Source organism: Balaenoptera physalus (genome assembly GCF_965194825.1).
Source record: "Balaenoptera physalus genome assembly, chromosome: 19".
Lineage (NCBI taxonomy): Eukaryota > Metazoa > Chordata > Mammalia > Artiodactyla > Balaenopteridae > Balaenoptera > Balaenoptera physalus.
Genome location: NC_138900.1, coordinates 68212974 through 68240847, shown reverse-complemented (window position 1 = coordinate 68240847; position 27874 = coordinate 68212974). Strand labels below are relative to the sequence as shown.

At 56.6% G+C, this 27874-nt stretch overlaps 1 protein-coding gene and 1 long non-coding RNA gene across 12 annotated transcripts; one reads left to right on the top strand and one right to left on the bottom strand.

The window, feature by feature from the left end:
- Nucleotides 1-168: 168 nt before the first annotated feature.
- SPIRE2 (spire type actin nucleation factor 2) lies at nt 169-26782 on the bottom strand. 11 transcript variants are annotated; one of them, XM_082438458.1, is made up of 16 exons: nt 26400-26779; nt 18969-19009; nt 18501-18644; nt 14264-14623; nt 11500-11580; nt 11249-11413; nt 10556-10642; nt 10260-10383; nt 9997-10166; nt 9152-9329; nt 8054-8166; nt 5721-5855; nt 5562-5629; nt 1549-1576; nt 825-940; nt 169-596 (listed from the first exon to the last, which is right to left on the bottom strand). In XM_082438458.1, the coding sequence occupies exons 1-16, from the start codon at nt 26668-26670 to the stop codon at nt 374-376; spliced, it is 2304 nt and encodes a 767-aa protein (XP_082294584.1). In that variant the 5' UTR covers nt 26671-26779; the 3' UTR covers nt 169-373. The 11 variants fall into 11 exon arrangements, with proteins under 11 accessions (XP_082294584.1, XP_082294589.1, XP_082294590.1 ...); XM_082438463.1 differs by having other exon boundaries at nt 169-940; nt 26400-26782; XM_082438464.1 differs by having other exon boundaries at nt 169-940; nt 10281-10383; nt 26400-26782.
- Nucleotides 26702-27874, top strand: LOC309649044. Its single transcript, XR_014256924.1, has 2 exons — nt 26702-26820; nt 27253-27874. It is a non-coding gene; the product is annotated as an uncharacterized lncRNA (long non-coding RNA).

The window sequence follows — 27874 nt, the reverse complement described above, 5'->3', positions numbered from 1 at the left end:
GCTGTATGCCCACGTGCCCCTTCCGCATCTGAGTGAGAAGACCTGTTCCCATCTGCCCCCCCTGCCCCTGCTCTGCTCAAGGAATCGTGAGAGGAAACAGCCTCCCCCAGGGAGGGTCCTGGAGTGAGCCTGACCCCAAATGAACTCTGGGGCCAGGAAGCATGAATATAAATATATATGCTGTGTGTATATATTATATAAACGTATCTGTATATGTATATATGTACATGCACATCACAAGGGCCGGGGGCCGCCGTGCCCCAGGACGGGGGCTTCTCCGCCTGGTCCAGGACTAGCCTGGCTCCTCCCCAGAAGCATGGTCACCCGGGCACCTCAAAAAGCCTCTGACCGGGCGGCCAGGGGGCCACAGCCATCACTTGAGGTCGAGTGTCCAGGTGTTCGAGACGTAGAGGGACTGGGTGTGGCGGGCGCGGCGGGGCGTGGTGTTGAGGGCGTCCACACTCCTGCGGCTGGAGCGCACCACGTCCGCCACAAAGCCGGTGCAGTCGCTGCAGACGTCCTTCAGGACGCAGCCGTGGGTGTAGATGTGCGGGAACTCCTCCTCCACGCTCCGCCAGTGGGGCCCCTGCAGGGGTCTGGGGCAGGACGGGGCCGTCAGGGGTCCTCCCGAGTCTCCACATCCCCCCGCGCCCACAGCAGGCAGAGCAAAGTCCATCCCGCAGCAGCTCTTCCTTGGGTGGAATTTGGGTCCTGGGCTCTGACCTCTCAGCCCCAGCCCACCCCAGCACACAGGCCCCCGCCCAGCTTCCAGGTGACTGTGATGCCTGCCCACCACAGGGACGTCACCAAGGGCAGGCACGCACTGGAAGGCGTCTCTTCTCTGCGCCAGCGGGACCTTGGCGGTTGACACCCTCTGAGGACTCTCGAAGCCCAGCGTGTACACGGGGATGTGTGCAAACTTCTTAGACGGCATCTTCATCTGCAACACAGAGAGACACTCCAGGCACCCTGGTCCCCCCGAACAGCCGCCAACACACAACATGGAGCACTGCGGCCTGTATGTTATCAGTACTTAACATTGATGAGGTGGTCTCTCTATGGCCAAGTGGCAGCATAAAAAGTAAGGGTTTGAAAATAGCGGTGGTAAAAATCCCTCAAACAGATGATTGTTTCTGGGACGAGGTGTAAAGGGGTGACATCCTTCCAAATGTTATCCTTTACCTCTGTGCACACCTGCGTGTACGCAGACACCCCAAGCTGCTATAAAATGAGGCTTTCCAAAAACACTCGAGGAATTTGGGGTGTCAGAAGGAGGACTTTTAGAGAACGAGACGGGTCTCCTGGCACTGGCCTACTAACACAGAATATTTAATTTTTTAAAAAAGGGACCATTTACAAGGGTCTTTAAAAACTGCAGTCTTGGGAAGTGTGGGAGTGGATTGCTCTGGAGGAAGCTGAAGTGGTGAGTAGTGAGCGGGGATCATCTGACAGGAGACAGCAGAGCCTCTGCCCACCCCCGGACAGGCCCAGTCAGGCCGCAGGACACCTGAGATGCGGGCCCTCGCTCTGACCCCAGGTGGTCCTCACCTTTATGTTGCAGGAACTGCAGACAGCTCTGGAGAGAAAAGAAGAGGGTTAGCAGTGTCAGCTGTGAGGGGTCCAGCACCCGCCCAGCACACAGGCGAGGCCAGGCTGTCACTGCCTCCTGCTTGACCCCTGGCCACGTCAGTGCTTTACTTTCATTTTACTCCCAAATCTTGCTTTTCTTCTTGCTCAGCTCTACACCCCAAATCCTTCTGTCCCTCCTCGCTCTTTCTGGGGAGCATCTGGTCTGGAGTGGAGGGTACCTGACCCCTCTCCACAAGCACCGTCAGAGCCAGACGCCCTCAAGTGAGATGCCCAGCTTTAAGCAGTGATTAACAGTTTTTATTTCCCATACATGATTTCAAAAGTAAATGCCTTCTTGCTGTAAAAATTCAAACACTAGAGAGAATTTTAATTTAGACAGGAGTCCTCTCCTGTAAAGCCCATCCTAGAGATGATCCCTACTATCAGCAGTTTCCATTCTCCATATCTAAGCATAAATTAACAAAAAGATACATTTAAAATAAAAATACAATAAATGAAATGGGGTATCATGTGTACTATCCTATAAAGATACACCAGGGCTCTTCTCCACATCAGTACAAATTGTCAAAATTCATTTTTTAAAACAAGGGACCATGCACTCTTGCAGGGATGTCCCATAATTAATTCGCCATCAATGAACCTCTGTATTAGTTTGATTTTATCTTACTGTGGTCAGGGAACATACTTTGTATGATATCAATCCTTCCGCATTTTTGAGACTTGTTTTTTGACCCAGAATAGTCAATTTTGGTGAACGTTCCGTGTGCACTTGATAAGAACATACATCCCACTGTTCGGTCTAGTTTCTCTAAATGTCACTTAGATCAAGTTGGTGATAGTGTCATTCAAATCTCCTATACCCTTAGGGTTTCATATCTCTAACTGTAACCATGGATTTAGCTATTTTTCCTTGCAGCCTGTCAATGTTTTGTTCCATGTATATTGAATCTCTTGCTAGGTGTGGAAAATGTTCAGGATTATTTCCTCCTTTTATCATTATGAAATGAACTCCTTTAACTCTGATAATATTCTTTACTCCATAGTCTACTTTGTATTGTATTAATATATCGACTCAAGCTTTCTTTAGACTACTGTTGGTGTGGTGTATCTTTCTCCACCCGTCTCCCTCCAACCAGTTTGTGTCTTTTATTTAATGTACATGTCTTGGGAATTCCATGGCGGTCCAGTGGTTAGGACTCCATGCTTGGGTTTGCAGGGGGCTTGGGTTTGATCCCCAGTTGGGGAACTAAGATCCTGCAAGCCATGCAGCATAGCCAAAAAATAAAATAAAATAAAAAATAAATTACATGTCTTGTAGACAGCAGATTGTCTCACTTTCTTTATTCAATCTGGGAAACTCTGCCTTTTAATTGGATTGTTTACACCATTTATATTTAATGTAATTGTTGATATAATTGGGTTTAAGTCTATCATCTTGTGATTTGTTTTCTTTTTGTCCTATTTGTTCTTTGTTCCCTTTTCCTGTTTATGCTTTCTGTATTGAGTATTTTTTATGATTCCATTTTATCTTCTTTGTTGACATACAAGCCATTCCAGTGGTTGCTTTTGGGCTCATAGGATAGTCTTTAATTTACCACAGTCTTCCTTCAAGTAATATTTTACCATCTCATATAAAAACTTGTAACAGCATACTTACAATCCTCCACCTCTGGTCTTAATGCTATTGTTATATTTTTTAGTTACAGATATGTGATAACCCCCAAAATACATTTTTATTATTTTTTTGCATGCCTGGTAATCTTTGACTGGATGATGGACACTGAATTTTACCTTGCTGGGTGCTGGGTATTGGTTTACCTTTTAAAGAGGTATAAAAAGATAATCTTATATGTTAGGAGTTGCTGTTCCTAGTGCTCTTATTCCTTTGTGTACATTCAGATCTCCATCTGGTGTCATTTTCCATCTACGTGGCAGACCTCGTTTAACATTTGTTCCAGTGTGGGTCTGCTGGTGAAGAATTTTTTTGGCTTCTGTATTTCTGGAAATGTCTTTACTTTTGCCTCTTGCTGGGTACAGAATTCTAGACTGACCGTTTTTTTTTCCTTCTTTCAGTACCTTAAAGATGTTGTTCCACTGACATCTTGCCTGCAATGTTTTGATGAGAAATCTGCAGTCATCTTTCTCTTTCTCTGTACATAACATGTCTTTATTTGCTGACTGACTTTAGGAATTTCTCTTTATCACCGGTTTTGATCAATTTAATTATTATGTGTCTTGGTGTGATTTTATTCATATTTCTTGTGCTTGGGGTTCACTGAGTTTCTTGTAGGTTTATATTTTTCATCAAATTCGGAACACCTTTTTAGCTGTTATTTCTTCAAATACTTTTTCTGCCCCCACATCTTTGGGGACTTCAATTACACCTATATTAGGCTTCTTAACGTTATCCCACAGCTTGCCAACACCTTTTTTATTTTTAAATTCTTTTTTCTCTCAGTGTTTTTGTTTTGGATAATTTTGTTTTGGATAGTTTCTATTGCTACGTCTTCAAGTTAACTAATCTTTTCTTCTGCACAGTCCTCTGAATGTCTAAGCTGCTATAAATCATCCAGTGTAATTTTCATCCCAAACATTCCAGTTTTCATGCCTAGAGGTTCGATTTGTCTCTTCTTTACCTTTTCCATGTCTTTAACTTTGGCAGCATATGAAATGCAGTTCAAAACTTTTAATGTCCATGGGACTTCCCTGGTGGTCCAGTGGTTAAGACTCCACACTTCCACTGCAGGGGGCGTGGGTTCAATCTCTGGTTGGGGAACTCAGATCCCGCATGCTGTGCGGTGTGGCCAAAAAAACAAAAACAAAAAACAAAAAACCTTTTAATGTCCTTATCTACTCAATCCTAAAATCTGTGTCAGTTCTGGGTGATTTGATTGATTTTTCTCATCATGGGTCATGTTTTCCTGCTTCTTGACATGCCTGATAATATTTGATTGGATGCCAGGCGTTTTATCTTGCTGGGTGCTGGATATTTCTTTATTCCTATTCTTGAGCTTTGCTCTGGGAAGCAGTTAAGATACTTGGGAATAGTTTGGTCCTTTCTGGTCTTGCTTTTGCGATTTGTTAGTTCTGGAGCAGTGCTCAGTCTAGGGGCACTTATTCCTGCTAGTGAGGCAAGACCTTCCTGTGTATTCCACTCAGCGGCCATGAATCACAACTTTCCACCGTGGCTGGTGGGAATAGACACTATTCCTGGTACTGTTCCTTTAAAACCTTAGGACAGGGTCAGTCAACTTTTTCTGTAAAAGCTCAGATAGTCAACATTTTAGGTGTGGCTAAATGAATAATAAACAGATGGGTGTGGCTGTGTTCCAATAAAACTTTATTTATAAAATAGGCAGTGGGCCAGATTTGGCCCATGGGCTGGAGTTTGCCAATCTGTGCTTCTGGATGATTCCTTCCAAACCCTCAGTAATTTCCTTGCATGTATGTGCTGATCAGAACTCTGAACACTCAAGGGGGACCTTCTGCAGGTCTCTTGAGACCTGCTTCCTGGAGGACTCTCTCCAAAGGGGAGAACTCTAGATGCCCGGGTCCCCGGGTTCTCAGCTTTAGCTCCTCCACTCCAGGAGCTGAACAGGCTCTGAGTCCAGAGTTGAGGCAGTCCTAGGATACAGCTCACCCTGTCGGCTTCCCCTTGGTTGCTTGATACCTGATGTCTTGAGAACCGGTGTTTCATGTCTTTGAGTTTTTTTTTTTTTTTTTTTTCTTTTTGGCTCTTTCATGTGGAAGATGCCTGTCCTGCTTCCTGTTACCCCACCTTGGCTGAAAGTAGGGGCTGCTCAGCTGTTACGATTAAATTAAAAATTCTGTCCCTTCCTTGCACGACTCACAGTGCCTGATAGATCATCCTCAGAATCGCAGGAAGCTCTACTGGACAGAAGCCTAGAGGCTTCTTAGCCCTCCTTCCCATGTTAATTCACAGCCAAGGTGCATTCAAAAGGCTCACTCACCTCTTGCAAAAGAGACAGGTGGGCGGCCAGGAGAACAGTGGGAACTTGGTCCGGCAGCAGCAGCAAATCTGTACGGAAAGGCCTGGTTAGAGCCCAGTTTTGTCCAGAACTCGCCAGGCCCAGTCCTGCCCTCACCTGCCCCAACCCCGGGCTCCTCACCTTCCCCTTCTTCAGACTGCTGAAGAGCTCCTTATTCTGCAGGAACTTCTCCATCTCGGCCTTCACCAGCACACGGCGCACGTCCATCACCTCCTCCACCGTCAGAGCCAGGCTCTCCACGGGGTGGCTGAACTCCTATGGCAGGAGGCCCGAGGGGCCGGTCTCAGGCTCTCAGGGCGTCTCCACAAGTTCCCCTCTTCCCTGAGGACCCTGGCACCTCCCTGGCCTTGGTCCACCAAGCCCAGCAGCTCCATAAAACGCCCCGCTCCTCAGCTCGGCCACGCCAGGGAGCCGTACTGCTCCCTAGGACTTCTCTGTGCACGGCTACAGGCAAGGGCTCTCTGACCGGCCCTGCCCACCCCACCGGTCAGCCCCCAGCCTGTCGATGGCCTCATTGCACATGTAACCCTTCAGCCCGTCCCACCTTCGTTTGCAGTGCTCCCGGACCTGAAGCATCTGCCTCCAGCCTTGCTCCCCACCAGCCGACACCAGGCCAGTCAAAGCCAGCCAGAGCCCCCAGGCCCACTGCCCCCGCTCCTGGAACCCTCCCCCGCTCCCACCTCCCTCCCAGCGCCAACCATCCACTGCGACTGCGGGTCTGCCAGTCAGGTGGTTGCACCTATCCACGTCGTCATAACCGCCCGGCCCTTTGGGCCGCCATGGCGAGTACACCCTTTCCTAGCCCCCAGGGGAACAGTCCTGTGTTCTTAGCACAGAACTCCATCTCTCAAAGCGTCAGTTCCTCTTCTATAAAGCGGGGCATTTCAGCTCCACTGAGAGGACGCAGTGCCTGGCGCCCAGAATAAACGTTAGCTACCAAGATGAGGCGGCATGGGAGGCACCAGAGGCTGGTGGGAGTTGGACAGTGTTTATGGGTCAGACTTTCAGGACTGTCCTATTTAGGCTTGTTGGTCAGCTGCTACTGTGTGGCATCAGGTGAGTCTGGGACCCCGTGTTCTTCTCTGACCAGAAGCGTCCAGGTCTTCTGGCTTCTGATTTCTGTTTCTAGTAGCCTGGTGGTGCTGTTTATATTTGAACAATTCCCCTCTAAACCTTACAGATGTTACACTAACTGCACACATTGCCAAGAGATCTCAAGCTGGGTGCTGGGCAGATTGGGCTGAGCACATACTCAGGGCAGAGGCAAGGCCACTCAAGTTCTCGGGTTTGAGAGCCAAGCCGCTCGGAAGGGAAACACTTACGGGACTTGCTATTCAAACACGTCCCCCGAATCCTTGACATCCCTGCTGTCAAGAAGTGGCCCCCTGAGTAGGACTCAGTGACTCATTTGTACTGAACGGATAAGGCAGAAGTGACAGTGTGTCCCCTCCGAGACTGGGTCATAAAGACACTGGCTTCCTCCTGGCTCTCGGATCGCTCACCCCGGGGGGAGCCATGCTGCGAGGGCACTCAGGCAGCCCCGGGGAGAGGCCACACGGGAGGAGCTGAGGCCTCCTGCCCACAGCCGGGGGAGGAGCCTCCTTGGAGGCGGGTGGAGCCTTCAGGTGAGGCGGGAGCCCTGCCGACACTGCAGCTGCAGCCTCGCTCGAGTCCGAGCCAGGGCCGCCGGGCCGAGCCACTTCCGGGTTCGGGACCCACAGAAACTGTGAGATAATAAATGTGTTGTTGTAGCTGCTAAGTTTGGGGGTGATTTTTTTACACGGCAAAAGACACCTAATACAGGACTCAGAGGGGAAAGCGTGCCCTTCAGTTGGGGAGTACTAACAGTAACACGACCTTAACTTTCCAAAGCCTTTGAACATCTGTTCTCACTTGAGGCTCTTGGTAAAACTTCAAGGAAGCGATTATGACAACCACACCCTGGACGTTCCTCCACACGCCAGCAAGGTGCCCTGTGGCCCCCCAGGCACTTCACTGCTCTCATCCCATTTGATAAAATCATGCACCAAGGTTCAGGTCCAAGTGGGGACCTCAAAACAGCAGCAACTGTTAGCTCTACACAATGAAAAGTCAGACAAAATTCACAGCCAATGAAACTGAGGCGCAGCGAGGGAACAGCACAGAGTCGAGACCTGAGAAAGTGCTCTCCGGTGTCACCACGCTGCCTTCCAGGCACAGGGCGCTGGGCTTCTCGCCTGTCCTGACCCCCCAGAGATGGAACTGGGCTGTCCCCTTAGCAAGGCCCTTCTCCGGCCCGGAGGGCCGCGGTGCCCAGAAGGTCCAGGGGGTGGCAGCAAAGACCAACCTGCCCAGATCGGGTGGCTGGAGCGGGGACCCCGCTCGCCACTGAGGGGAGCCCTCCCCACCCCGGAGCCCAGCAGGCGCACCACCCCATCACAGCCACCCTGGCCGACAGCGCCTCCCTCACTCACCAGCCACCGGTGATTGGCGTCTGGGGCCTCGGAGGCCCCAGGCCTGTCGACTGAGCCCAGGTCACTGTGTGGCGGGGAGCTGGGGTCAGGCCGGGACTGGACGCTGACAGAACCTGGTAGAAGAGCCGGGGGCTGTCAGGACAACCTGCAGGAGTTCTGGCGTCGGACAGCTGTGCCCAGGGAGCGGGGATATGGCCCCCCAGGCAGCAGGAGATGATGGTGGGGTGGTTTCCTGGGGGTGAGGGGTCTAGTAGAGGACACGTCACCCACAGCGAGGGCCTGTGCAGTGCGGCAAGCCAGAGGGGCCCATATCTGAGCCCCACGATGGGGCCGTGGCAGCCTTGGTCAGCCCCCCTCACCACACTTTGCCTGGAGACCCAGAGGGGCAGAGAGGGTCGGAGGAGGAAGAGGGGCAAGAGGGGGTCCACCTCCACCACGGGGGGACAGTGAGGTACGGAATCCCTGGCCTGGACCTCTTCACACCAGGAGTCATAGCCACTAAATGAGACCATCCCGAGAGGGGCCAGAAAGCAACACGGGGGCTCAAGGTGACCTTGAGGGGAGAGAAGGGGGCCTGGCCACGTCTGGTGGGAGGCACTGGGCAGGGTGGCAACCCTGTGACCCGGGGCACTTGGTGGGGCCCAGTCTTCACCACGGAGGGGACCAACTAACCCTGCGTGGCCAGCAGAACCGTACCGTCCTGTGCGCTGACCGACAGGGAAAGGGCGGGGCTCGTGACAAAGCCCAGGGCACTGGTCAGGCTCCAGAGTGGTGTGTGCTACTCTGTGGGCACGTCTCCATTGACAGAAAGACTAGGCGGATCTATCAATCGTCCATCCATCCAGCTTTCTTTCTATACACCAATATGTCAACAGCAATTATCCCCAGGTAATAGAATCGTGGGAACTTTTTTTTAAAGCTTTACAATGAATATGGATCACTAATTTCATAAAGTTCTAAAAGGTGGGGGATGGCTGCCTGGGTGATAAATACCCTTCCTGCAGGTGCGAGCTCCCTGTACCCTCTGAAGCCACTGGGACCGGGCAGGGGCAAAGGGCGCCGCAGGAGGGTGTCCAGGGAAGGGAGGGCAGCACCCACCCGGCTCCTGGGCGCTGGGCGTCCAGGACTGCACGCTGCCCGCACGCGGCCGAGCCGGCTCCAGGCCTCCAGGGGGCTGCAGGCCAGAGGTCACCTCGCTCCGGAGCTGGGCCAGGTCGTGCTCCGAGAAAGAGCGGTCTCGCCTCAGTGTCACCTCCGCACACGGCGACTCTTCCTCCTGCGAATACACCAGCCCGGCACCGCCCTGACCTCTCTGCCCGCCAGCGCCTCCTGCCTGCCCTTGGGCTGAGGTGTCGGGCACAGGGGCCTCCGCTACACACTGCCCAGGCCAGGGGGGAGGCGGGTGCCTCGAAAACCAGACCCTGGTCTGCGGCCCCTGGAAAGCCCTGGGAGGGCAGGTCTGGGGCAGGTGGGGCCCGTGGACATGGCCACCACCCTGGTCTCTGGGCTCAGAGGGCAGCAGCCAGGATGCAGAGCCCCACTGGGACATGCTGGCTTTTCACCTCCAACGGGGGCTGCCCAGCTTCCCAGCCCCAGGAGGACGGAGCGCTCTGCTTTAGATCTTTTTGTGCAGAGGCCACAGTGGCTCAAGGCCACCGTCCCAGTGACCCTTCTGAGCCACCAAGATGCGAAAGGGTCCCTGAGCCCGGCCATGCTTGCCCGCAGGGCAGACCCAGCCCCACAGCAGGACACCAGCTTCACAGCAGGGCACGCCCCACAGAGCTGGACGCCGGACACTGGCTGTGTCCTTGCCCCCTCCCTCCTCCCCTCCCCCCACACCTCCCCTCCCCCCCCACCTCCCCTCCCTCCCCTTCCTCCTCTCCCCCTTCCTCCCCCTCCCCCCCTCCTCCTCAGTCTCTCTTCAGGAACCCGTGGGCTCTGACCTCGGATATGTTCATCTCCTCCATCTCAGCCAGCGTGGGCGCCTTGAGCAGGACTCGGGGCCGCGGGCGCTGGGCACTACTCCCGGCATCCGTGACGGATAGGTTGATGCAGGAGCCGGACTTGACGTCCCCAGAGCAGGCGTTGAGGATGCAGGGCAGAGAGCCGAACCCTGGGGCAGGCAGCAGGTGAGGCAGGACAGGACAGGACGGGTTGGGGGGTGGAGGGGAGGCAAGGGGCAGGGGAGGGGGTGTCCCGTGCTCACCCCGCCCGTCCCAGTGCCTGCCCTCCACGGGGCGCAGCCTGCGTTCCTGCTTGATCTCCTCCAGGATCTTCTCGTGCAGCGTTCTCTGTTTCTGGGGTAAGGGGCGAAGCCTTCTCTCTGAGACCTGCAAGGGGTGTGGCAGCGCCAGGTGGGGGCCGACTCCCAAGCTGGGGAGGAACCCTGCATGAGGCACCCGGAGCCCGCGGCATCACAGGGGCGGACGTGGAGGCCCCGCGTGCTCCCGGGGCAGTGAGCGCCCCGGAACCACCTTCCAAACGCCCCAAGGGAGCCGGTACCTGCTTCAGCGGAGGCCGGGAGCGGATGAAGTCCAGGATAAGTTCATGGGCATCCCTCTTCACCCTGGGAGGGATGTCCCCGTTGACCTGTGTGTGGGGTGAGGGCAGCAGGGCTAAGGGCCCATCTGCCAAGGCTGTGGCCTTGAGAGGGGCTCATGCAGCCGTGGGCAGCGCCTGGGCCTCACTCCAGCCTCCCTCTCAGCGGCTGTGTGGCCGTGGCCTTCAAGGCCTGACCACGAGCTTTCCCTGCATCTCAGATTCTTCATGTGGAAATGGGGGTCAGTGGCACCACCTCACAGGGTTGTCATAACAATGAAATTAACTCGCACGTTTAAGATTCTCAGCGATGCTGGCACACAGCGAGGGCTATGTGAGCGTTAAATGGGACGATCCTGCAGCCTCAGCTCCTGCCCCTGGTCCCCTTCTCCCTGCCCTTGTCACACTGTGTCCCTGAAAGGACCGTGAGCCATGTGACTCCGGGCCACGTCTGCCCCAGTTCAGTGGCCAGCACACCAAGCAGGGGCTCCAGCGAGCAGAGGGGGCTGAACGTGGACCCCCTTCAACATGGCTTACCATGACCTAGAGAGGCCCACCATGACCTTGAGGGGCCCACTATGACCTTGAGTGGCCCACCATGACCTTGAGGGGCCCACTATGACCTCGAGTGGCCCACCATGACCTTGAGAGTCTCACCATGACCTTGCGCAGCTTGTAGTTCCTGGCGCGGATGTCCTGCATCAGCATCTCGAAGGGGGTGAGCTGGAACTCTGTGGGCAGGGAGTTGAACTCCTGCTCCTGCACCTTCTTCAGCTTCACCCCGTGGCGGAGCTCCCGCATGAGCTGGACCCAGAGTCGGGCCTGGGCCCCCAAGAAGATGAAAATGGCCCTTAGCCCCGGGCAGGGCTCCCGGGCTGTGCCCCGGGCCAGCGGGGGCCACGGCTTACCCAGTCCGTGCGTCCCAGGCTGTTGAGCTCCATCAGGGGCTTCTCTGACTGCGGCTCGTCCTCCCGAAGCTTCTGCAGCATCTGTAAGTCCAGGAGAAATGGGAGAACAGCAGCCGTGGGGATGTGGGCCCTGCTGGTCTATCCCCCTGGGGACGCTCGTGTACCACATGGGCTACTAGCCCACCAGCTAAAAAAGGGACAAGTGGGCATTTTGGACAAGGCTTTGGGGCTCAGAAAGATACCTGGGGGAACCAAGCCATCAGCCTTGGAGCCACACGGGAACACTTGTGTCCCACTGGCTACCTGTGGCCGCATCTCCCAGGCAAGGGCAGAGGAGAAAGCACAGCCTCCACATGGCACCACACAGTACCTCCTGGCTGCAGTAGAATCTGCCCCCTTCCCTCACTGATCCACACCCCACCCGCCCACCCCCAGGCACCGCGTCTTCCACAGACAGCAGACGCAGGCGTGGAGGCCACTCCCTCATCCGGGAAGGGCTTCAGACCTCAGCTCACAGGGCCCCTGGGCCCCACGCACACCCACCCTCATGGGACACCCTCGGCGCTTCTCTGCACACGATCCCACCTGCAGTTGTACGTTTATCTGCTGCTTTGATTGTTGTCTGAATGGTTGGCTCCGTGAGGCCAGAACCACGTTTTCTGTTTTCGCTTTTATTTTCTTATCTTAGTGTTTCTGGCTCCTGGCACTGTGTGACACATGCTAGGCCTTAAACATTGGTTGAAGGAATAAATGAATCAATAAATGGGTAGTTGGATGGGTGGGTGGACGGCCGAGAGGGTGAGTTACTCAGCAGGTCCAGGCAAACAGTCACAGGGACGTATTTCACGAACTGGGCAGAATGCTGCCCTTATGGTGAGGGCCCAAGCAGGATGCTGGGGATTGTTAGGTAGCTGTCCTGCGCTGAGACTGTGGGAAGAAGCTGCTAGGTTCGTTGCCCTGGATCTTGGCAGCAGCTGGGGCTCTGCTCTCACCAATTTCCACCCTGGAGAAGCAGCTGCCTTTGGCACACAGCCTCGCCCACCCCATCCCCCAAATCAGACAGAACTGGTTACCCTGGCTTTCACCCCAAGCCACTTGCCAAACCGCTTTGGGACACTCTAGAAAACTCTGCCAAGTCTCTGAGAAGCACAAGGTGTGTGATTCTAAAAATAGACCTGCGTGTGACCTGGCGGTCTCCGCAAAGGGCATGAAGGTGGGTCTCCTGTCCTGCCTGGAGTATCTCTACCTGCCCCCTGCGTCAGCTGTTTCTGCCCCAAACGCCAGCCCAGCTGCGCCCCACCAACAGCCTCCCTCTCACCACCTCCTCCAATTTCCCGGACATCTCTTGGGTCAACTGCTTGAAGTCTAGAGCTGTTTGCTCCTAAAACAAAGAGCTTTTATTGCCTGGGTAAGGAATTGACCTCAGCAACAGGACAGGTGACAGAAAAGCATTAGGGCCATCCACAATGAGAGCACTGCAAGGGCATCTCTGAGATGCCGGGGAAGCGTGGGGAAGGAAGAAGGGGGATGGGGCTTCGGAGGCACAGGCTGTGCAGAGGGACCACCCCCCCTTGGGCTAGGATTGGGCTGCAGATGAGGGCCGAGTGGCTCAAGCAGCACCTGAATTGTCCTGCGCTGGGTCCCAGGCCCATCGATCAAAACAACCCTGAGAGCCTGCTCAAGCTCAGGGCCAGGGAAGCTGTGCAGGAACGCTTCCTGGTCAGAGGAAACGAGAGACACATGCCCACAAAGGGCCACGGTGGAATCAGGGACCAGCATCAGTTAATTCCAAAATTACCTCCTGACCTCTCCAAAATCTCTGTTTCTTCTCATCTGTGAAATGCTGGTGGAAGGCAGGGGTCCCTGTGGGCTGTGACCCCCGTTTCAAGGAAACACCTCAGTTCCCGCCAAGGGAGAGGCTGGGAGAGCTGGGGCGGAGACTGTCACCTCCTGTGACTTTGAGACCACGAAGAAGCAGAGCAGCCCCGGGAGAAGGCCAGCTGGGAGCCGGGTCAGGCCCCCTCTGCCCTGTACTAGCTGTGGCGTGGGGCAAGGACACAGCCCCGCAGAGGCTTTCCAACTGCTCATCTGGGAAAAGGGTGATAACCACGGAGGGAGGCGGAGGGGAACAGCAGACTGTCACCAGCGGGGCAAACACCTGGGCGAGTGTCCTCTCACTGAACTGCCCACCTCCCCAAAGCTCCAGCACGCTGGCACCTCTGCATGGGTCCTGGGCCGCCCTCTGCACCCTATTTTCAGAAGGAACCATCACCTGGGCAGGTGAGCCGGAGGCAGGACTCACAGCCCCTTTTGCAGATGTAAACATGGGGATCAGGGAAGTTAACAACTAACTTAGAGGCAACAGGAGTGAGGTCACAGGGTAAAGGTGCCACTTATGTAAGTTTCTGAGCCTCAGTTCCCTCCTGTGCAAAACCGGGTAAGCAGGAGGTGTGCGGGTTAAGCTAAAACCTGCAAAGCGTTCAGGGCAGTCCCACACAGAGTGAGCTGCGAGCAGAGGATTTCCACACCCTGTGCACCGACAGAGGGACACAGGGAAGGAGGCAGGGACCGGGGACTGGCAGCCTGGCCCCGCCCACCTGGCCCCGCCTCTGCGGGTGGAGGCGCCTTCACGGCCCCACCCCTTGCTCCACCCGCCCCCACGTGCTCCACGTGCTCCGCCTGCCGCACCCTCAGCCCCTCCCAGACGCCCCCACGTCCTTGGTCCCTACGGCCTGGTTCCCCCCCTCCCCGAGTCTCCACTCACCTCCTTGGCCTCCCGGACCCTGGCGAGGAAGGCGCGCAGCTCCAGCGTCTCCACGAAGAGTGCGCGGCACACGGCCTGGTAGTGGGTCTGAGCGCCCCGGGGCTCGGTCAGGCGCGCGGCGCACAGGCGCATGGCCTGCGTGAAGGTGCGCACGGCGCGGGGGCCGCCCTCGGCCTCCTCCTCCTCCTCGGGGGCCCCGTAGCCCTCGTCGGCTGCCCCGCCACCGCCATCGTCGTCGCAGTCGCTGTTGGCCATGAGGTCGATGAGCCGCTCCAGCTGCGGGCTGAGCTCGCGCTCCTCGTGCTCTGCCAGGCCCCAGTCCAGCGCGCGGTAGATGGCGAAGCCCAGCGACTGAACCACCTGCGGGACAGGGGCCCGCGGTCACAGACAGGCAGGGAGGGCACACACGCACGGGAGGGGTGCCGGGAGGGGTCCGGCGGCGGGCCTGAGTCCCAGCCGCCGCAGGAGAAGGTCACCACCGCGCGGCTTCTAATGGTGAAATGGAACAGCAGCTGTCCTCCCTGGGGATGCGCCCAGGGTCACCCAGACGGGGAACAGCGTGCTCCCCAAGCAGCACAGCCACTGTGGAAGACTGTGTGGCAAGTTCTTGTAATCCAACACGCTTTTACCGCGGGACTGCAGCTCCTCTCTGGGGAACTGAACCAAGAGAGAGGAAAAACGTGTATCCTCACAAGTCGTGAGCTGGGCAGCCGTGTGGAGCCCTGACCCCCGTGCACAGCCCAGGCCAGAACTCCAGGCTGCTGGGCTCCGCATACACGGAGCTCTAAGCAAGACAAATCGAATCTACGGTCACCAAGGGCCGACCCGTGGCTCCCAGCCGGCATGGGGGGTGGAGGTTGGAGGAGCACAGGAACTTGCGGGACGTTGGAAAAGGTCTGTATTCTTGAGTGCAGCGTTGCGTACGTGGTATACACATTGGTCAGAACTCACCAAATGAAAGCTTACCCCAACAACTTTGTTAAAAAAAGACAGAGAGGCAACCTAATGAAACGTTAGCTTTTCATATGCTGTAACAGCATATTTTAAATCAGAGGAGAAAGACTAGCTTATTCGATAAAGCTTGACACTGGAACTCACAAAAAGCGAGATCCCCTCCCTTAAGTATTTTAAGCTGCATGTAAATTTCAATGTATGTAAATTTAAGCTGAAAAAGAAAAACCTAAAAAATAATTGTACCTGAGTACGGGGAGCAGGGTGGGGTCACCAGGGGGCAGGTGCGGAGGGAAGGGGCGGGGCCCGCAGGGAACAGGTGTGTCCTTAGCTGTGGGGCCCACCATGCTATTCTGCTGGCTTTGTATATGCTTGAAATTCTTTCTCCATAATGTTTTTTTTTAATTTATTAATTAATTTATTTATTTTTGGCTGCATTGGGTCTTTGTTGCTGCGTGCGGGCTTTCTCTAGTTGTGGCGAGCGGGGGCTACTCTCAGTCGCGGTGCGCGGGCTTCCCACTGCGACGGCGTCTCTTGTTGCGGAGCATGGGCTCTAGGCACGCGGGCTTCAGTAGTTGTGGCACGTGGGCTCAGTAGTTGTGACTCGCGGGTTCTAGAGCACAGGCTCAGTAGTTGTGGCGCACGAGCTTAGCTGCTCTGCAGCCTGTGGGATCTTCCCAGACCAGGGCACGAACCTGTGTCCCCTGCATTGGCAGGCAGATTCTTAACCACTGTGCCACCAGGGAAGTCCCATAATAAGTTTTTTTTAAAGTGGATTAGCACATTAGGAATCTGAGTCCTGCAGTAGAGAGACCTCTTCACTCTGCTTTCAATTTTACTTGGCGAGGAACCCTGTTTGCACAGACTACCATTAACATCTAGGAATCCAGGTTCTGTGGAAGATGGTCATCTGTCCCAGTGCCGTGTGCACCCGACAGTCCCTGCTCACACAGTGGCCCTGGGACGCGGGTCTGCTTGACAGGGAGGCACCGAGGGGAAAGCAGTTCCATGCCAGCCAGTGGCGCAGCTGAGCATAAGAAATAAGAATAAGGAAGCTGGACTTCCCTGGTGGCGCAGTGGTTAAGAATCCGCCTGCCAACGCAGGGGAGAGGGGTTCGAGCCCTGGTCCACGAAGATCCCACATGCCACGGAGCAACTAAGGCCGCGAGCCACAACTACTGAGCCCGTGTGCCACAACTACTGAAGTCCATGCGCCTAGAGCCCGTGCTCCACAACAAGAGAAGCCACCGCAATGAGAAGCACGTGCACTGCAATGAAGAGTAGCCCCCACTCGCAGCAACCAGAGAAAGCCCGCGCACAGCAACGAAGACCCAACGCAGCCAAAAATAAATAAATAAATCCTTAAAAAAAATAAAAATAAAAAAATAAGGAAGCTGCATCCAGTGTGCACGGCACTTTGTTTTTGTGTTTGAAACTGCTTTTGTGGTTTCCCTTGAGGACAACGATGCAAAAGATACACACACACCAAAATGACAACAGCGCTTTGCCACTTAACCTTGCCACAAGCCTTGAGGTAACCTCTCGTTTCACAGGTGGGGCAGAGACACGGAATGGCACAGAATGGCCGCGCTGGCCTGGGGGTCGGGTTGGCCTGCAGCCTCTGCCCTGACCTCGTGCCACGGACAGAGCTGCGCCCTCACCAGGCACCAGGCCACCTGGCCTCCCGGGCCCTTCTGGCCTCTCCTCTCCTTTCCTGTGATCCCACCCCCCTGGGCCCCAAGGGAGTGGGCTGGAGCAGAGCTGAAGGACAGGTGCGAGTGTCAGTGCTGTGCAGGGGACAGGGCACAAGAACAGACCTTCCCTGTCCTGCAGAAATGCCTCAGAAGACACCCTGAGCCTGGAGGGGGCGTAGGGGCGTCAGCCTGGCTCGGGACACCGGACACGTGGGAGGAGCAAGGCCCCAGTGGGAGAAAAGTTCCAGCAAAAGTCAACAACACTCCCAGCCTGGAGGTGTCTTATCTCTGCCTCAGGAGGCAAGGGTCAGACCTGGCTCCAAGTCGCACCCTAGAACCATGAGTCAGAGGCCCAAAGGCCGGTCACATCCCACAGGTGACCGAAGGGCCAGGCCGTGGCGGGTGGAGTCCCTGTGGCAGTGGGATCTCCAGAAAGCGCCTGGATGCCCCGCAGGACGAGTGGGTGGGCGAGGGCCGCACTTCACACAAATTTCCAGCGGTCCTTTCGTGTCCCAGAGGTGGGGGCCAGGAAGGAGATGGTGGGGGGAGTGAACTCCACTCCCGCCCCCCCGGGGGGACCTCACAGCCCCTGCCAAGCACAGGGGTGGCCCTGACCCAGTCTCTCCGAAGGAGGCCACTGTGCCCCATGGGGTGGGGCAGGCAGCAAAGCTCCCCTGCTCCAGCGCAGCACAGCCTGCCGCCCGCCCAGCCTCCCCCACCCCGTTCTCCTGGTCGAAGGCCCGTGCGGGCATCACATCAGTGAAAGGGTTAACTCCACTGCAGCCTCTTATCTGATAGCTGCTCCTTAAAAGCTTCCCAAAGGCAAAGACCACCGGCTTCCCCATAAGGAAAAATCTGGGCAGCCGGCCAAGAGTCTCAGAACCCTGGGCCCCGCCTGCCCGGGCAGCGTGGGAACCAGGCACCCGCAGGCCCAGTGGGCCAGCCCCAGGGACCGGCCCGAGTAACTGAAGGGCCAGTGTGAGAACCTACGCACACAGCACAGGAGACTGCCCTGCCCCACTTCCTCGGGCGGGGCTCTCAGGTTGATTTATGAGGCTCCAGGCGGAACAGTGCAGACTGGACCCCTACATACAAAGTTCCTTGTAAATATTTTCAAAACTGATAACAAGAGGCCTCCTTTGGAGCGGGAGGTCGTGAACACAAGTCTACTCGGGGCCTGCGGGCAGCAGGGCAGCCCCGGCAGCGGGAGCCGGGCTGAGCAGTGAAATCGGTTCTTGAAAACACATGGCTGCGTTTTTCCCCCTCAAATTCCAGAAAACGGTATAGCACAGAGTTCACAGCAATCCTATGGGAAATCCATGTTGTGTAAACAGCAGGGCATCCACCCCAGCCAGAGGGGATATCTAATCACTGACATTATTAAGAATTGCCAGCACGTGGCGATGAGAAAAAGTCAGAAAACTTGGGGATGGTTTTATTATTGTTTCTAAACTCTACACAGCAAACCATACAGCCTCTTTTGGCCTGTGCCCACACCCTTGCTCTAACACTGTGTTTAATATATAAATATGTATTTGCACAAAACTGTTTTTTTGTAAGGCAGGAGAATGATAAACATCAAATTCAATTACCTGGGGGCGGGCAGATGGGACGGGAGACACAGGAAGAGGTCCTGCCGGTGAAGTTTGCGTTCTGGGTTGGGTGGACCGCTCCAGGACATTGGTTGTGGGCTGCTTTTCCTGTTTGTCCCCCAGACCCAATTCCTGTCCAACACTCTGTGACCAGGGAGCCCCGGAGACCACATCACCTTTGCCCTCTCCTCCCTCGGGTCAGTGGGAGGCCCCTCCAGGAGCCCGGGGGTCGCAGGGGAGAGGGAGGTGGGTACATCACTTCCCTTGAACTTCAGGCCCACCGAGTCCACACCACCCTGGCGGGCTCCCCCATCACCGCCTGCCCTCTGGGCTCAATCTCCCCATCAAGCCTTTCCACTAAGCCACTGAGCATTTATCTGCGTCCTGCCTCACGGGAACAACTGTATAACTTTATGTGCGATATACAAGACACCTAACTTTAACGTATAAAGTTTGTTTGTAAAGTACCTGGGCTTCCGAGCTGGCCGGTGACACCATCGCTGTGGACTCTGCAAGGGGAGAGAAGAGGCAGTCAGGACCAGCTTCAGCGGCCCCGGGACCCGACACACGGGGCCGGCCCCCGCCCCCCACTGCCCGCCGCCCCCCCACCCCCCGAGCACACAGCGCATCGCCAAAGGTCTCCATTGGAAACCAGAAAGCTGAGCCATCAGCCACTGGACGGACACCGACAAGGCCCAGCTCCGGGCTGGACACCAGGCGAGCCGTGCAGCCCTGCCCCAGGGGCGGAGGGTCGGCTGGCAAAGACAGCCCCTGCTCGCCCCGTACAGCGACCACTCAGAGAGGAGCAGCCAACAGGGCCACGGGGTCCACCCCGCCCCCTTGGGAAGCAAGGCTGGGGGCACAAGTGAAACGGGAGAGAGGAAGTAGCCAGGGGCCAGCTCGGGTCAGCCAGGCCCAGGGAAAGCCCTCACGGTCGGAAGCCGCACACCCCCAAATCAGAGCTAGATGAGAAACCCAGACGCAGTGGAAAGGGCAGGCCTTGCTCCAGAGTTCCCAACAGCTGCGCTGGGTCAGCTGGCATCTGGCCACCACCTCTGGATTTGGGGATTTCTCCCCAGACTGTCTCTGCCAGAGATTCAGAGTCTCCGGGACGAAACCCAGGTGCTGAATTGGGCTCTAGGTATTTTATTATGTTTATCATTAAACATGGCACTGAGTTGGCATGTTTACAAGTACTCAGTTGTGTAACCGGTGTACAGCCCAGGAGGTAGATGGTTCTTGTACCCATTTCACAGATGAGGAAACGGATGCCCAAGGGAGTGAGCTCGTTGGCCCCAAGGTGTCACAGCTAGTAAGTGGTGGTGCCGGGTGTGGCCAGGCTGGGGGACCCCAGAATCTATGCTCCAGTCACTCCCTGAGCCACCCCCAGGCCTCCCAAGGGGCCAGGCTGGACGAGACAAAGAAAATCCACCTCCTTCCACCACCTGCCTTGAATAAGGCACGCAGAACTGTGTTAGGGTATGAAGTTTAGCTGCCTTAAATTGAGGTGGATAAAAAACACAAACCGTGCAATTCTCTGCTAAGTGAACGTGCTAACTCTGCAAATATTTTCAAAATGCCATCAAGAGACCGGAAGACTGCCAAAGATAAAGCGCGTTTGTGTCGGGCTGACACAATGGAAGACACTGCACCCCCGGCATCAGTGGAGTTAATGCAACAGTGAGCATTAACTCCCAGTGAGCAGCTGGGCGTATACAGGTGTTGGATGGTCAGTAAAAGCCTGTAGCTGTGAATGGGGGCCATGGAAGGTGCAAGGGATCACACTTGACAAAGGTGCTTCCCGGAGGTGCCAGGGCCCCGAGTTTCCCTGATTTCAAGGGGGCAGGGGGCAGCCAGCCCTCAGTGCCCATCACAACCCAGCACGGTCTGGAAGGTGAGTGTTCACCAACCCAGTTGTATTTTAAGTCGCACGGACTCAGGGGGCCCCGCGGTGGTTCCGTGCCCAGCGCTTTGCTGCAGAGCTAACAAGTGACTTACCGTGGCTTCAGCTGGCACAGACTCCTTGTGGAGGCTGGCGCCACGGCTCCCTCTTTACAGAGGAGGAAACTGAAGCTCAGAGAGATACAGAGATTGACCAAGACCACACAGCTAACAAATGGTGGAGCTGGGGCTTGCAGGCGGGGCTGACACAGTGGTGGGCGCCCTGGGCTCAGCTCAGGCTCATCTGCCCAGCTACCGGGGTGCCAACTCCAGGCCACCTCCTCCTTGACTGGGCGTACCCGGAGGCCAAACTCCCTCCCAGGAGTCTAACAGGATCACAGCGAAACCCTAGCACCTGACACTCACTGGCGTGTCTGCTTAGACGGCCACGTCCTGGGACCAGAGCAACCAGTGCCCGGTGCTCCCTTTGTGGAAGCCACACAGATACCTCGGCCCCCACAGCGTGGCCCTGGCACTGAACCGTTGATGCCGTCCCGGGGACCGAGGACCCCTTCTGCGTGAACACCTGGGTAGCAGGAGGGGGCCCTACAGTGGCAGAGAGGTTGGGCTGCATCCCCCATGAGCCAAGTCTCCAGGCCACACGGGTCCCCCAGGGACCCCAAAGACCTGAAGCCTCTTCTAGAAGCACGAGGCAGAACTGGCAAAGGGCCGGGTGGGCTGAGCTTACCGTGGGGTCATTTGTCATGTGACCCCAGGCACAGGCATCTCACAGGTGTTCCAACAGGGAACACAGCTTGTCGAGGGACTGCCTTCCTGTGAGGTAATCCTTGCTCAGAGGTGAGACTAAATCTCAGTGCTATCTACAAGCACACCAGTTCACACATTCACACCCTTTCCACGCACACACGCACGCACACACGCATGCACGCCCACCTGCCCCATGCAGTGCCTTCAGCCCTCGCCCCCATTTTCTGAAGGGGGTGCTTGGTGTTCTCTGCAGCGGAGGATGTTTCCCATCAAGAACTGTGCAGTGGAGCAGCGCCCAGGCCCCTGCCTCCTGCAGTCCTGCTCTGGGCCCATCACATGAACCTGCGGGAGCTGCTTCCCCAGCTGTGTCTGGGGAGGTGCACATGGGACCAGGATCAGGACAGCCCACAAGCCAGTGCCTCCTGGGCCAGGTATGTCCCAAGGCTCCCCAAACATCCACACGGCCTCTGGGGCAGTTGCTATCAAACCCCCACTGCACAGAGAATGAAACTGAGGCACCCAGAGGCCTAAGTAACTTCCCAAGGTCAGGCAGCGGTGGGCGCAAGCGAAGGCTGAGTCTACTCGCCAGCCCTGTCCCCACCTCTCCCCGAGGGTGACTGCATCGCGGCTTTGCTTCCTGAACCTCGGTTTTCTCGTCTGTACAATGGGCTCACAGCAGTGCTTCCCTCGCTCCCCGTCTCCCAGGATGGCAAGGTGGAGCCGCTGCATCCCCGCACCATGTCTTGACTGTGTGACCCTCACAGGAGCAAAGGGCCCGGGAGGACCCCTGCATGACAGCAAGGGTGCATGGCAGCTTTGGTGGGGGGTCAAGAAGCGGGAGACAAAAGCCATACGGGAAGGACCTGGTTGAAAGAAAATGTTTCAACCAGAAACACTCTGGCTGCCAGGAGGAGATTCAGGGAAGTATGCTCTCCTCAGAAGCAGGATTTCATCTTTCCAGCCAGCCTCTACTCACCTCTCACTGCTGGACACTCAGCCCTCACCTGTACGTCCATCTGTGTGGAGAGCCATTTAAAAAGACACAGGTGGGACTTCCCTGGTGGCACAGTGGTTAAGAACCCGCCTGCCAATGCAGGGGACACAGGTTCGAGCCCTGGTCTGGGAAGATCCCACATGCCGCGGAGCAACTGGGCCCGTGTGCCACAACTACTGAGTCTGCGCGTCTGGAGCCTGTGCTCCGCAACAAGAGAGGCCGCGATAGTGAGAGGCCCGCGCACCGCAATGAAGAGTGGCCCCCACTCGCCACAACTGGAGAAAGCCCTCACACAGAAACGAAGACCCAACACAGCCAAAAATAAAAATAATAAATAAATAATAAATAAATTTAAAAATTAAAAAAAAAAAAAAAGATATAGGCAAGCTACAGAGACAGTCCCTGGTCACTCAGGAGGCGAACTCCCAGTGAGGCCCAGCAAGTCCACTTTGAGGGCCCGGAGCCCACAGGACACGCAGGGTTGCCTGGAACACCAGGGGTCCGACTTCAGCTCCTGGGAAGGGACGTGCTGGGCCAGGAGACGTGGGAAGGGGCATCTCCAGTGAGCACAGACGGCCCCACGTACACACACAGTGACAGCAGCACAGAAACAGCAGCAGCAGGGGCGGCAAGAGCAGCACGTGTGTCTGTGTGTCTGTGTGTCTGTGTGTCTGTGTGTCTGCGTGCACAGGTCCCTGGGCCCAGGGTGATGTGGGCTCCGTACTGACGTTCCCTCATGAGTCCTGCCCACTCCCTGGGCACGTGCCACTCTCAGCCCAGTTTATGCAGGAGGAGTGGGGGCCCCAGCACTGCTATTTCTCCACCCACTGGACTGGAGGTAAAGAGGTAGATAGAGAACTGGGCCCCATGAAGCTCACGACACAGGGATGCCAAGGTCCAACGCAGGACAAACTAAACGGCCTCTGTGTTTGGAACTCAGGGCTGCAAACGAGGTGAAGTGGGAAGGCCTTGCCTCTAGGCAGCGGTGGGCTGCAAGGGGGAAGCTTGACCCTGGAGACAGGGCCCGGTGCTTGGTGGGGGGAGGGCCTGGAAGGGCCAGTGGCCTCAGAACTACAGGCAGAAAAGGACGGAGTGGGAGGAGGGGCGCAGGGGCAGGTGTGACCTGGCGGACAGGTCACAGGAGCAGCCAAGCGTGAAGAGAGGGGCCTGTGCAAAATTCTAGCACCAAAAGTGACAAGAAAAAAACCCAGAAAAGCAGGGCGGTGTGTAAATTAGCGTAAGCAGAATGGAGAAGGTCGGAGGTGAAAGGAGCCCCATCAACTCCCCGCACCCACCCTCCACCTGCCCAAGGGGGTTTTCATGGGGGAGAGCCTGGTGCCTGGAGAAAAGTATGTTATGTTTGCCCGCAAATGTCGGCTGGGAGGGTGGGAGGTCTCAGGCAAGGTGACAGCCGAGCGCTGCTTTGGAGCAGGCAGTGTCCTGGCGGGCCTGCCCTGGAGGCATCAGGCGGACAAATGCCACTGAAAGTGTCCCAGGACCACTGACCACTGGCCACGCTGCACGAATGGGCTTCGCCTCAGAGGACGGTCAGCACACGCACTGCAGAGATGCCTGGTGGACTTTCTTGCCTCAAGTTAAAAACAAAACAAAACACCCTTGCCCATCGGGAGGTTTTAATAATGGCCTCTTAAAAATAACTTCACTGTTAACATGTTTTTCCATTTTCCCACTTGAAAAAGGGGGCTTCCGAGCAGTTATGAAGAAGTCTTCAGACTTGCCGACTAGGAAGTTTACTCGAGTAAGCGTCCCCTGCTTAGCTGGAAGTGGGAAGTATTCCCACTCATATGCTAAAGTAATACTACTCCTCCACACCCCCCGCCCCCTGCAAGTCAGGTTTAGTTTGGTTGTTGATTTCTTTTCTTTTTTCTTCTTTTTGGCCACGTGGCATGTGGGATCTTAGCTCCCTGACCAGGGGTCGAACCTGCTCCCCCTGCAGTGGAAGTACAGAGTCTCAACCTCTGGACCGCCAGAGAAGTCCCTGGTTGTTGATTTCTTTAAAGTTATTTTAAACGTTGACTTAACGCCTACGTTTACCAGAACTTCCTGAGGGAGGATGGGAACCTTCTTCTCAACTGCGATTACAGCACGAGATAAACACGCATCTTTCAGTGAATCCAGTAATCACTCAAGTCCCAGAGAAACGCTGGGTTAGCTACCTTAGGGAGACAGCTGGTCTAAAGTTTCAGCTGATTCACAAAAGCTCAACAGGGACAGAAGAGAAAGTTCAGGGTAATCTATTTTTCTTAATCTTTAAAGAGGTAGCAAGTCACAAACCTCATCCACCTTTACAAGACGTGTTTATGGACAGACACCAAAGATCATGTCTAAGGGAAAATGAAATTGGGCTCCTCTGTGTCGTGGGCTGGGACGTCCCCATACAGGTCAGTGGAGAGTGGCCACACGTGAGCTTTGAAGCGCAGCCTTGGATTTCCAGTCGACCTGTGAGTATGAAGGCAGCACAAGTGCCGCTGGGCCTGCAGGGACCAGGAAGAAGGGGCTGACACATCCCCGGGGCTGGAGAGGTGGACAGAACCAGATGACCGCTGCACCCGAGGATGGCCCTTGTGGTCCACTGTGGAGAGTACTGACCCCACAGCCAGAGATGCAGGGACCCCTCAGCTCTGCATCTGACTGGTGGCGAACCACTTACCACTCTGTGCCTCAGCTTCCCCACCTTTAAAGTCAGAGGGTGAGACCAGGCAGGCCCGTTATAGTCCTGTACTGCTCTGCGGTGCCAGAAGCCACCCCCTGGGTTACACTGCTTGTCTTCCGGGATGAGGAAGGGCACAGGGAAGGTCTTTTAAGGAGGACATACAGCTTTAAGAGACAAACTCTTGGTGAATATGCAGACCCCAGGGCCCCACCGATGAGGAGAGGCCATCCTGTATCGTGCTCTCAGCCCAGCCTTTGAAGACAGTGGACACAGGCATTGAGAGCATCAGGGCTGAATCCAAATCCTGCCGCTTCCTGTGTGACTATGGGTAAGCCTGAGCCTCAGCTTACCCGACTGTAAAATGGGAACAGTACTGTTTGAGTCCAGCTCTTATTATTTTCTCCTGTCAAATAAGTGTTTTTGTGCAAAATAGAGCAACTCTCAAGTGTCACACAGCTGAGGTGTTAAGGGAGGTGGGAGCAGGGTTCAGAGATGAGAAGAAGCTTGTGGAGAAATAGTGACGGTCCTAGGGGGTGGGAGAGGTTCAGCAGACCCCTCCCTGTTACCAAAGGCGCTGTCGCTTCTGGCTAGCTTTGCCCTGGTCCTTCCCAGCCCTCCATGAGTCTGCCCATGGATTTCTGCAAACCCACCCCCTCCAGCACACACAGCTGGCCTGTGTGCTTCCCCAGGGGTATCACTTTTGGGGGTAATATCATCATATGCTCCGTCCCAGCACTCTACTTTTCCAGGAAGAAAACTTTTTTCTTAAAGAGGCTACAAATCACTTAAACTCATCATTCTGCATAGACTTCAAGTATCTTTCAAGGGCTTCATTGTTGGTTCCCGTTCATGGTTCAGAGCAGAACACTAAGCAAGTTGTTCCCCAAATTTTACACATTCTCTGTTAAATCTTCATACCCACGGAAAACGAGCCCGAGGAAAACATGTGTTTCCTTTCGTGCCTAAGCGCCTGTGCACCTACCACTCCAACAAGGAGCCACACCACCAGTCACTGGGTGGGAAGGTCTGAGGGCTGCAGACCCCCAGAGGCAAAGGAAGCAGCCCAGGTGGGGAGGGCCGCGGTAGGAGGGACAGAGTCCGGTCTCCCTGCTGAAGGGCCTCAGGCAAGGAGCCAAAGCCCCCTCCTCTCCAGCCAGCAGCTGGCCCTGATGTTAAGATGGGTTTCAGGTGGGGGGGAATCCAGGAAAGGGGGGGGGGTGAGGGTCCCAGGTCGAAAGAGTGACTTTCATGTCTAGCAGAGGGAGAGAGGAAAAGCAGGGGCAAGGGGCGGAGGTCCGCGTCCCGGCGGAGAGTTGCTGGGGGCTCCCAATCCAGAAAGGGGAGAGGAGGGAGGAGGGCCTTCCAGTCTCGTAGAGAGAGAAGGTGGAGGAGGGGCCCCCAGTGCGGCAGAGGGAGGGCGCGGAAATGGGAGAGGTCGGCGGGTCCAGAGAGGGAAGGCGCCGCAAGGGGGGTGCCGGCGCCGGGTCCAGGTCCAGGTCCAGCAGAGGGAGGGAGGGTCTCAGCCCCTCCCCCCGGGCGGACACCGCCCCCCGTCCCGCCGCGCCCCCGCCCCCGGCCTCACCTGCCGCGCCGGGTTCCCGCTGCGCGCTGACCGAGCCGTCCCTGCGCAGGAGGATGTCCGCTGTGTCCCGGATGCGCCGCCGGCCGCCCGGCGCGCCCCGCAGCCCGCGGCAGCACTGGAAGCACACGGCCCACGCCTGCTCCTCGTTGATGGGCTGCTCGTACGCCTTCAGCACCTCCTCCAGGGACAGCTCCCACGGCTCTGGCCGCCCAGCGCCCCCGGCCCGCTCGCCCGCGGCCGCGTCGCCGCTGGAGCTCCCGGCCCGGGCCATGGCCGCCCCATCATCGCCGCCTGCGCGCCCAGCCCGTTTCCATAACAGCCGCGCCAGGGCCGGCGCGCCCGCGAAGCGCGGGGGGCGGATCCCGCGCCGCCGGCCGCTGCTTTGTCATTGTCGGGCCCCGCCCAGCGCGAGCGGCCGCAGGTGAGGCCTGGGAGAGGAGGAGGAGGAGGAGGGCAGGGGAGGAGGGGGAGGGCAGGGGAGGAGGAGGGCGAGGGGGAGGGGAGGAGAAGGAGGGGAGGGGGAGGAGAGGGGGGAGGGGGAGGAGAGGGGAGGAGGGGGAGGGGAGGGAGGGGAGGGAGAGGAGGGAGGGGCGGGGGGAGGCCCGTGGAGGGGGTGAGGCAGGTGGGAGGGGGCGCGGAGCTGGGCTAGAGGAGGGGGTGGAGAAGCCGGGATCCGGTTGCTGGGGGGAGGGTCCGGGGGAGGGGGCGCGGTGAGGAAGGTGGAAGGGACGGGGTGCGGGGGGTTGTGCAGAGCCGGGACCCGCAGAGGGACGGTCGGAGGGAGGCGCGTACTGAGACGCGGTTCTCCTCGCCCTGCCCGCGAACCCACGCCGGGCTCTCACACTCGTGCCAGGCCAGCATCCAGCCCAAGACCCACCGCGGTAATAGTGGGGCCCCGGCACGTTGGACGCTGGGCTGCGGCAGAGCCGGGAGGCCCGTGACTGCAGGAGGAGCAGCGGTGCCGCAGAGCCGGCTGGCAGAGTGACCTCAGGAGTCACCACTCAGGGTGATGAGAGGCAGAAAGACCCGAGTAGGAAGCACTTAATAAGCGTCCCTTTCCAGCGGGGACACGCGGCAGCGTTAAGAGCCCCGGTGTCTCCGTGGAACACGGGCAGAGGCGCAGAGCACCGGCGATGGAGCAGCGCTTCGTCCCCGCCTGGCCTCTCTCCGTGCGTGGGAGGCGGCACCGGCTCACAGGCTCAGCCGAGGCCTGTTCAGCCCTGGTTGTACCAGGTCAGAATAACATGGCCAAACGGCCCTGGGAAATAAGAGGCAAGAAGGCAAGGGTCCGACCCTGGACCCCCTGGGGAGCAGATGTCGTGCAGATTCCTGGAAATTTCTCCATGCTGGCGATATTTTCAGGTCTGAGGTGGAACTTTGAACTTGACAGTTCCCTGGGAATTCCTTACTGTCAGTTAACCCCATCTGGAATTTTAATCTTCCAACAAAAAGGAGTTTGGTAAAGATGAATTGTA

Excerpts from the sequence above, each read along its gene's own strand:
- SPIRE2 (XM_082438457.1), bottom strand. The coding sequence starts at position 26,670 with ATGGCCCGGGCCGGGAGCTCCAGCGGCGACGCGGCCGCGGGCGAGCGG. Across the intron at positions 18,645-18,968 it reads CGGCCAGCTCGGAAGCCCAG|AGTGTTGGACAGGAATTGGG; the intron begins GTACTTTACAAA and ends CCCTGGTCACAG. Across the intron at positions 14,624-18,500 it reads TCCCATCTGCCCGCCCCCAG|GTGGTTCAGTCGCTGGGCTT; the intron begins GTAATTGAATTT and ends CCTGTCCCGCAG.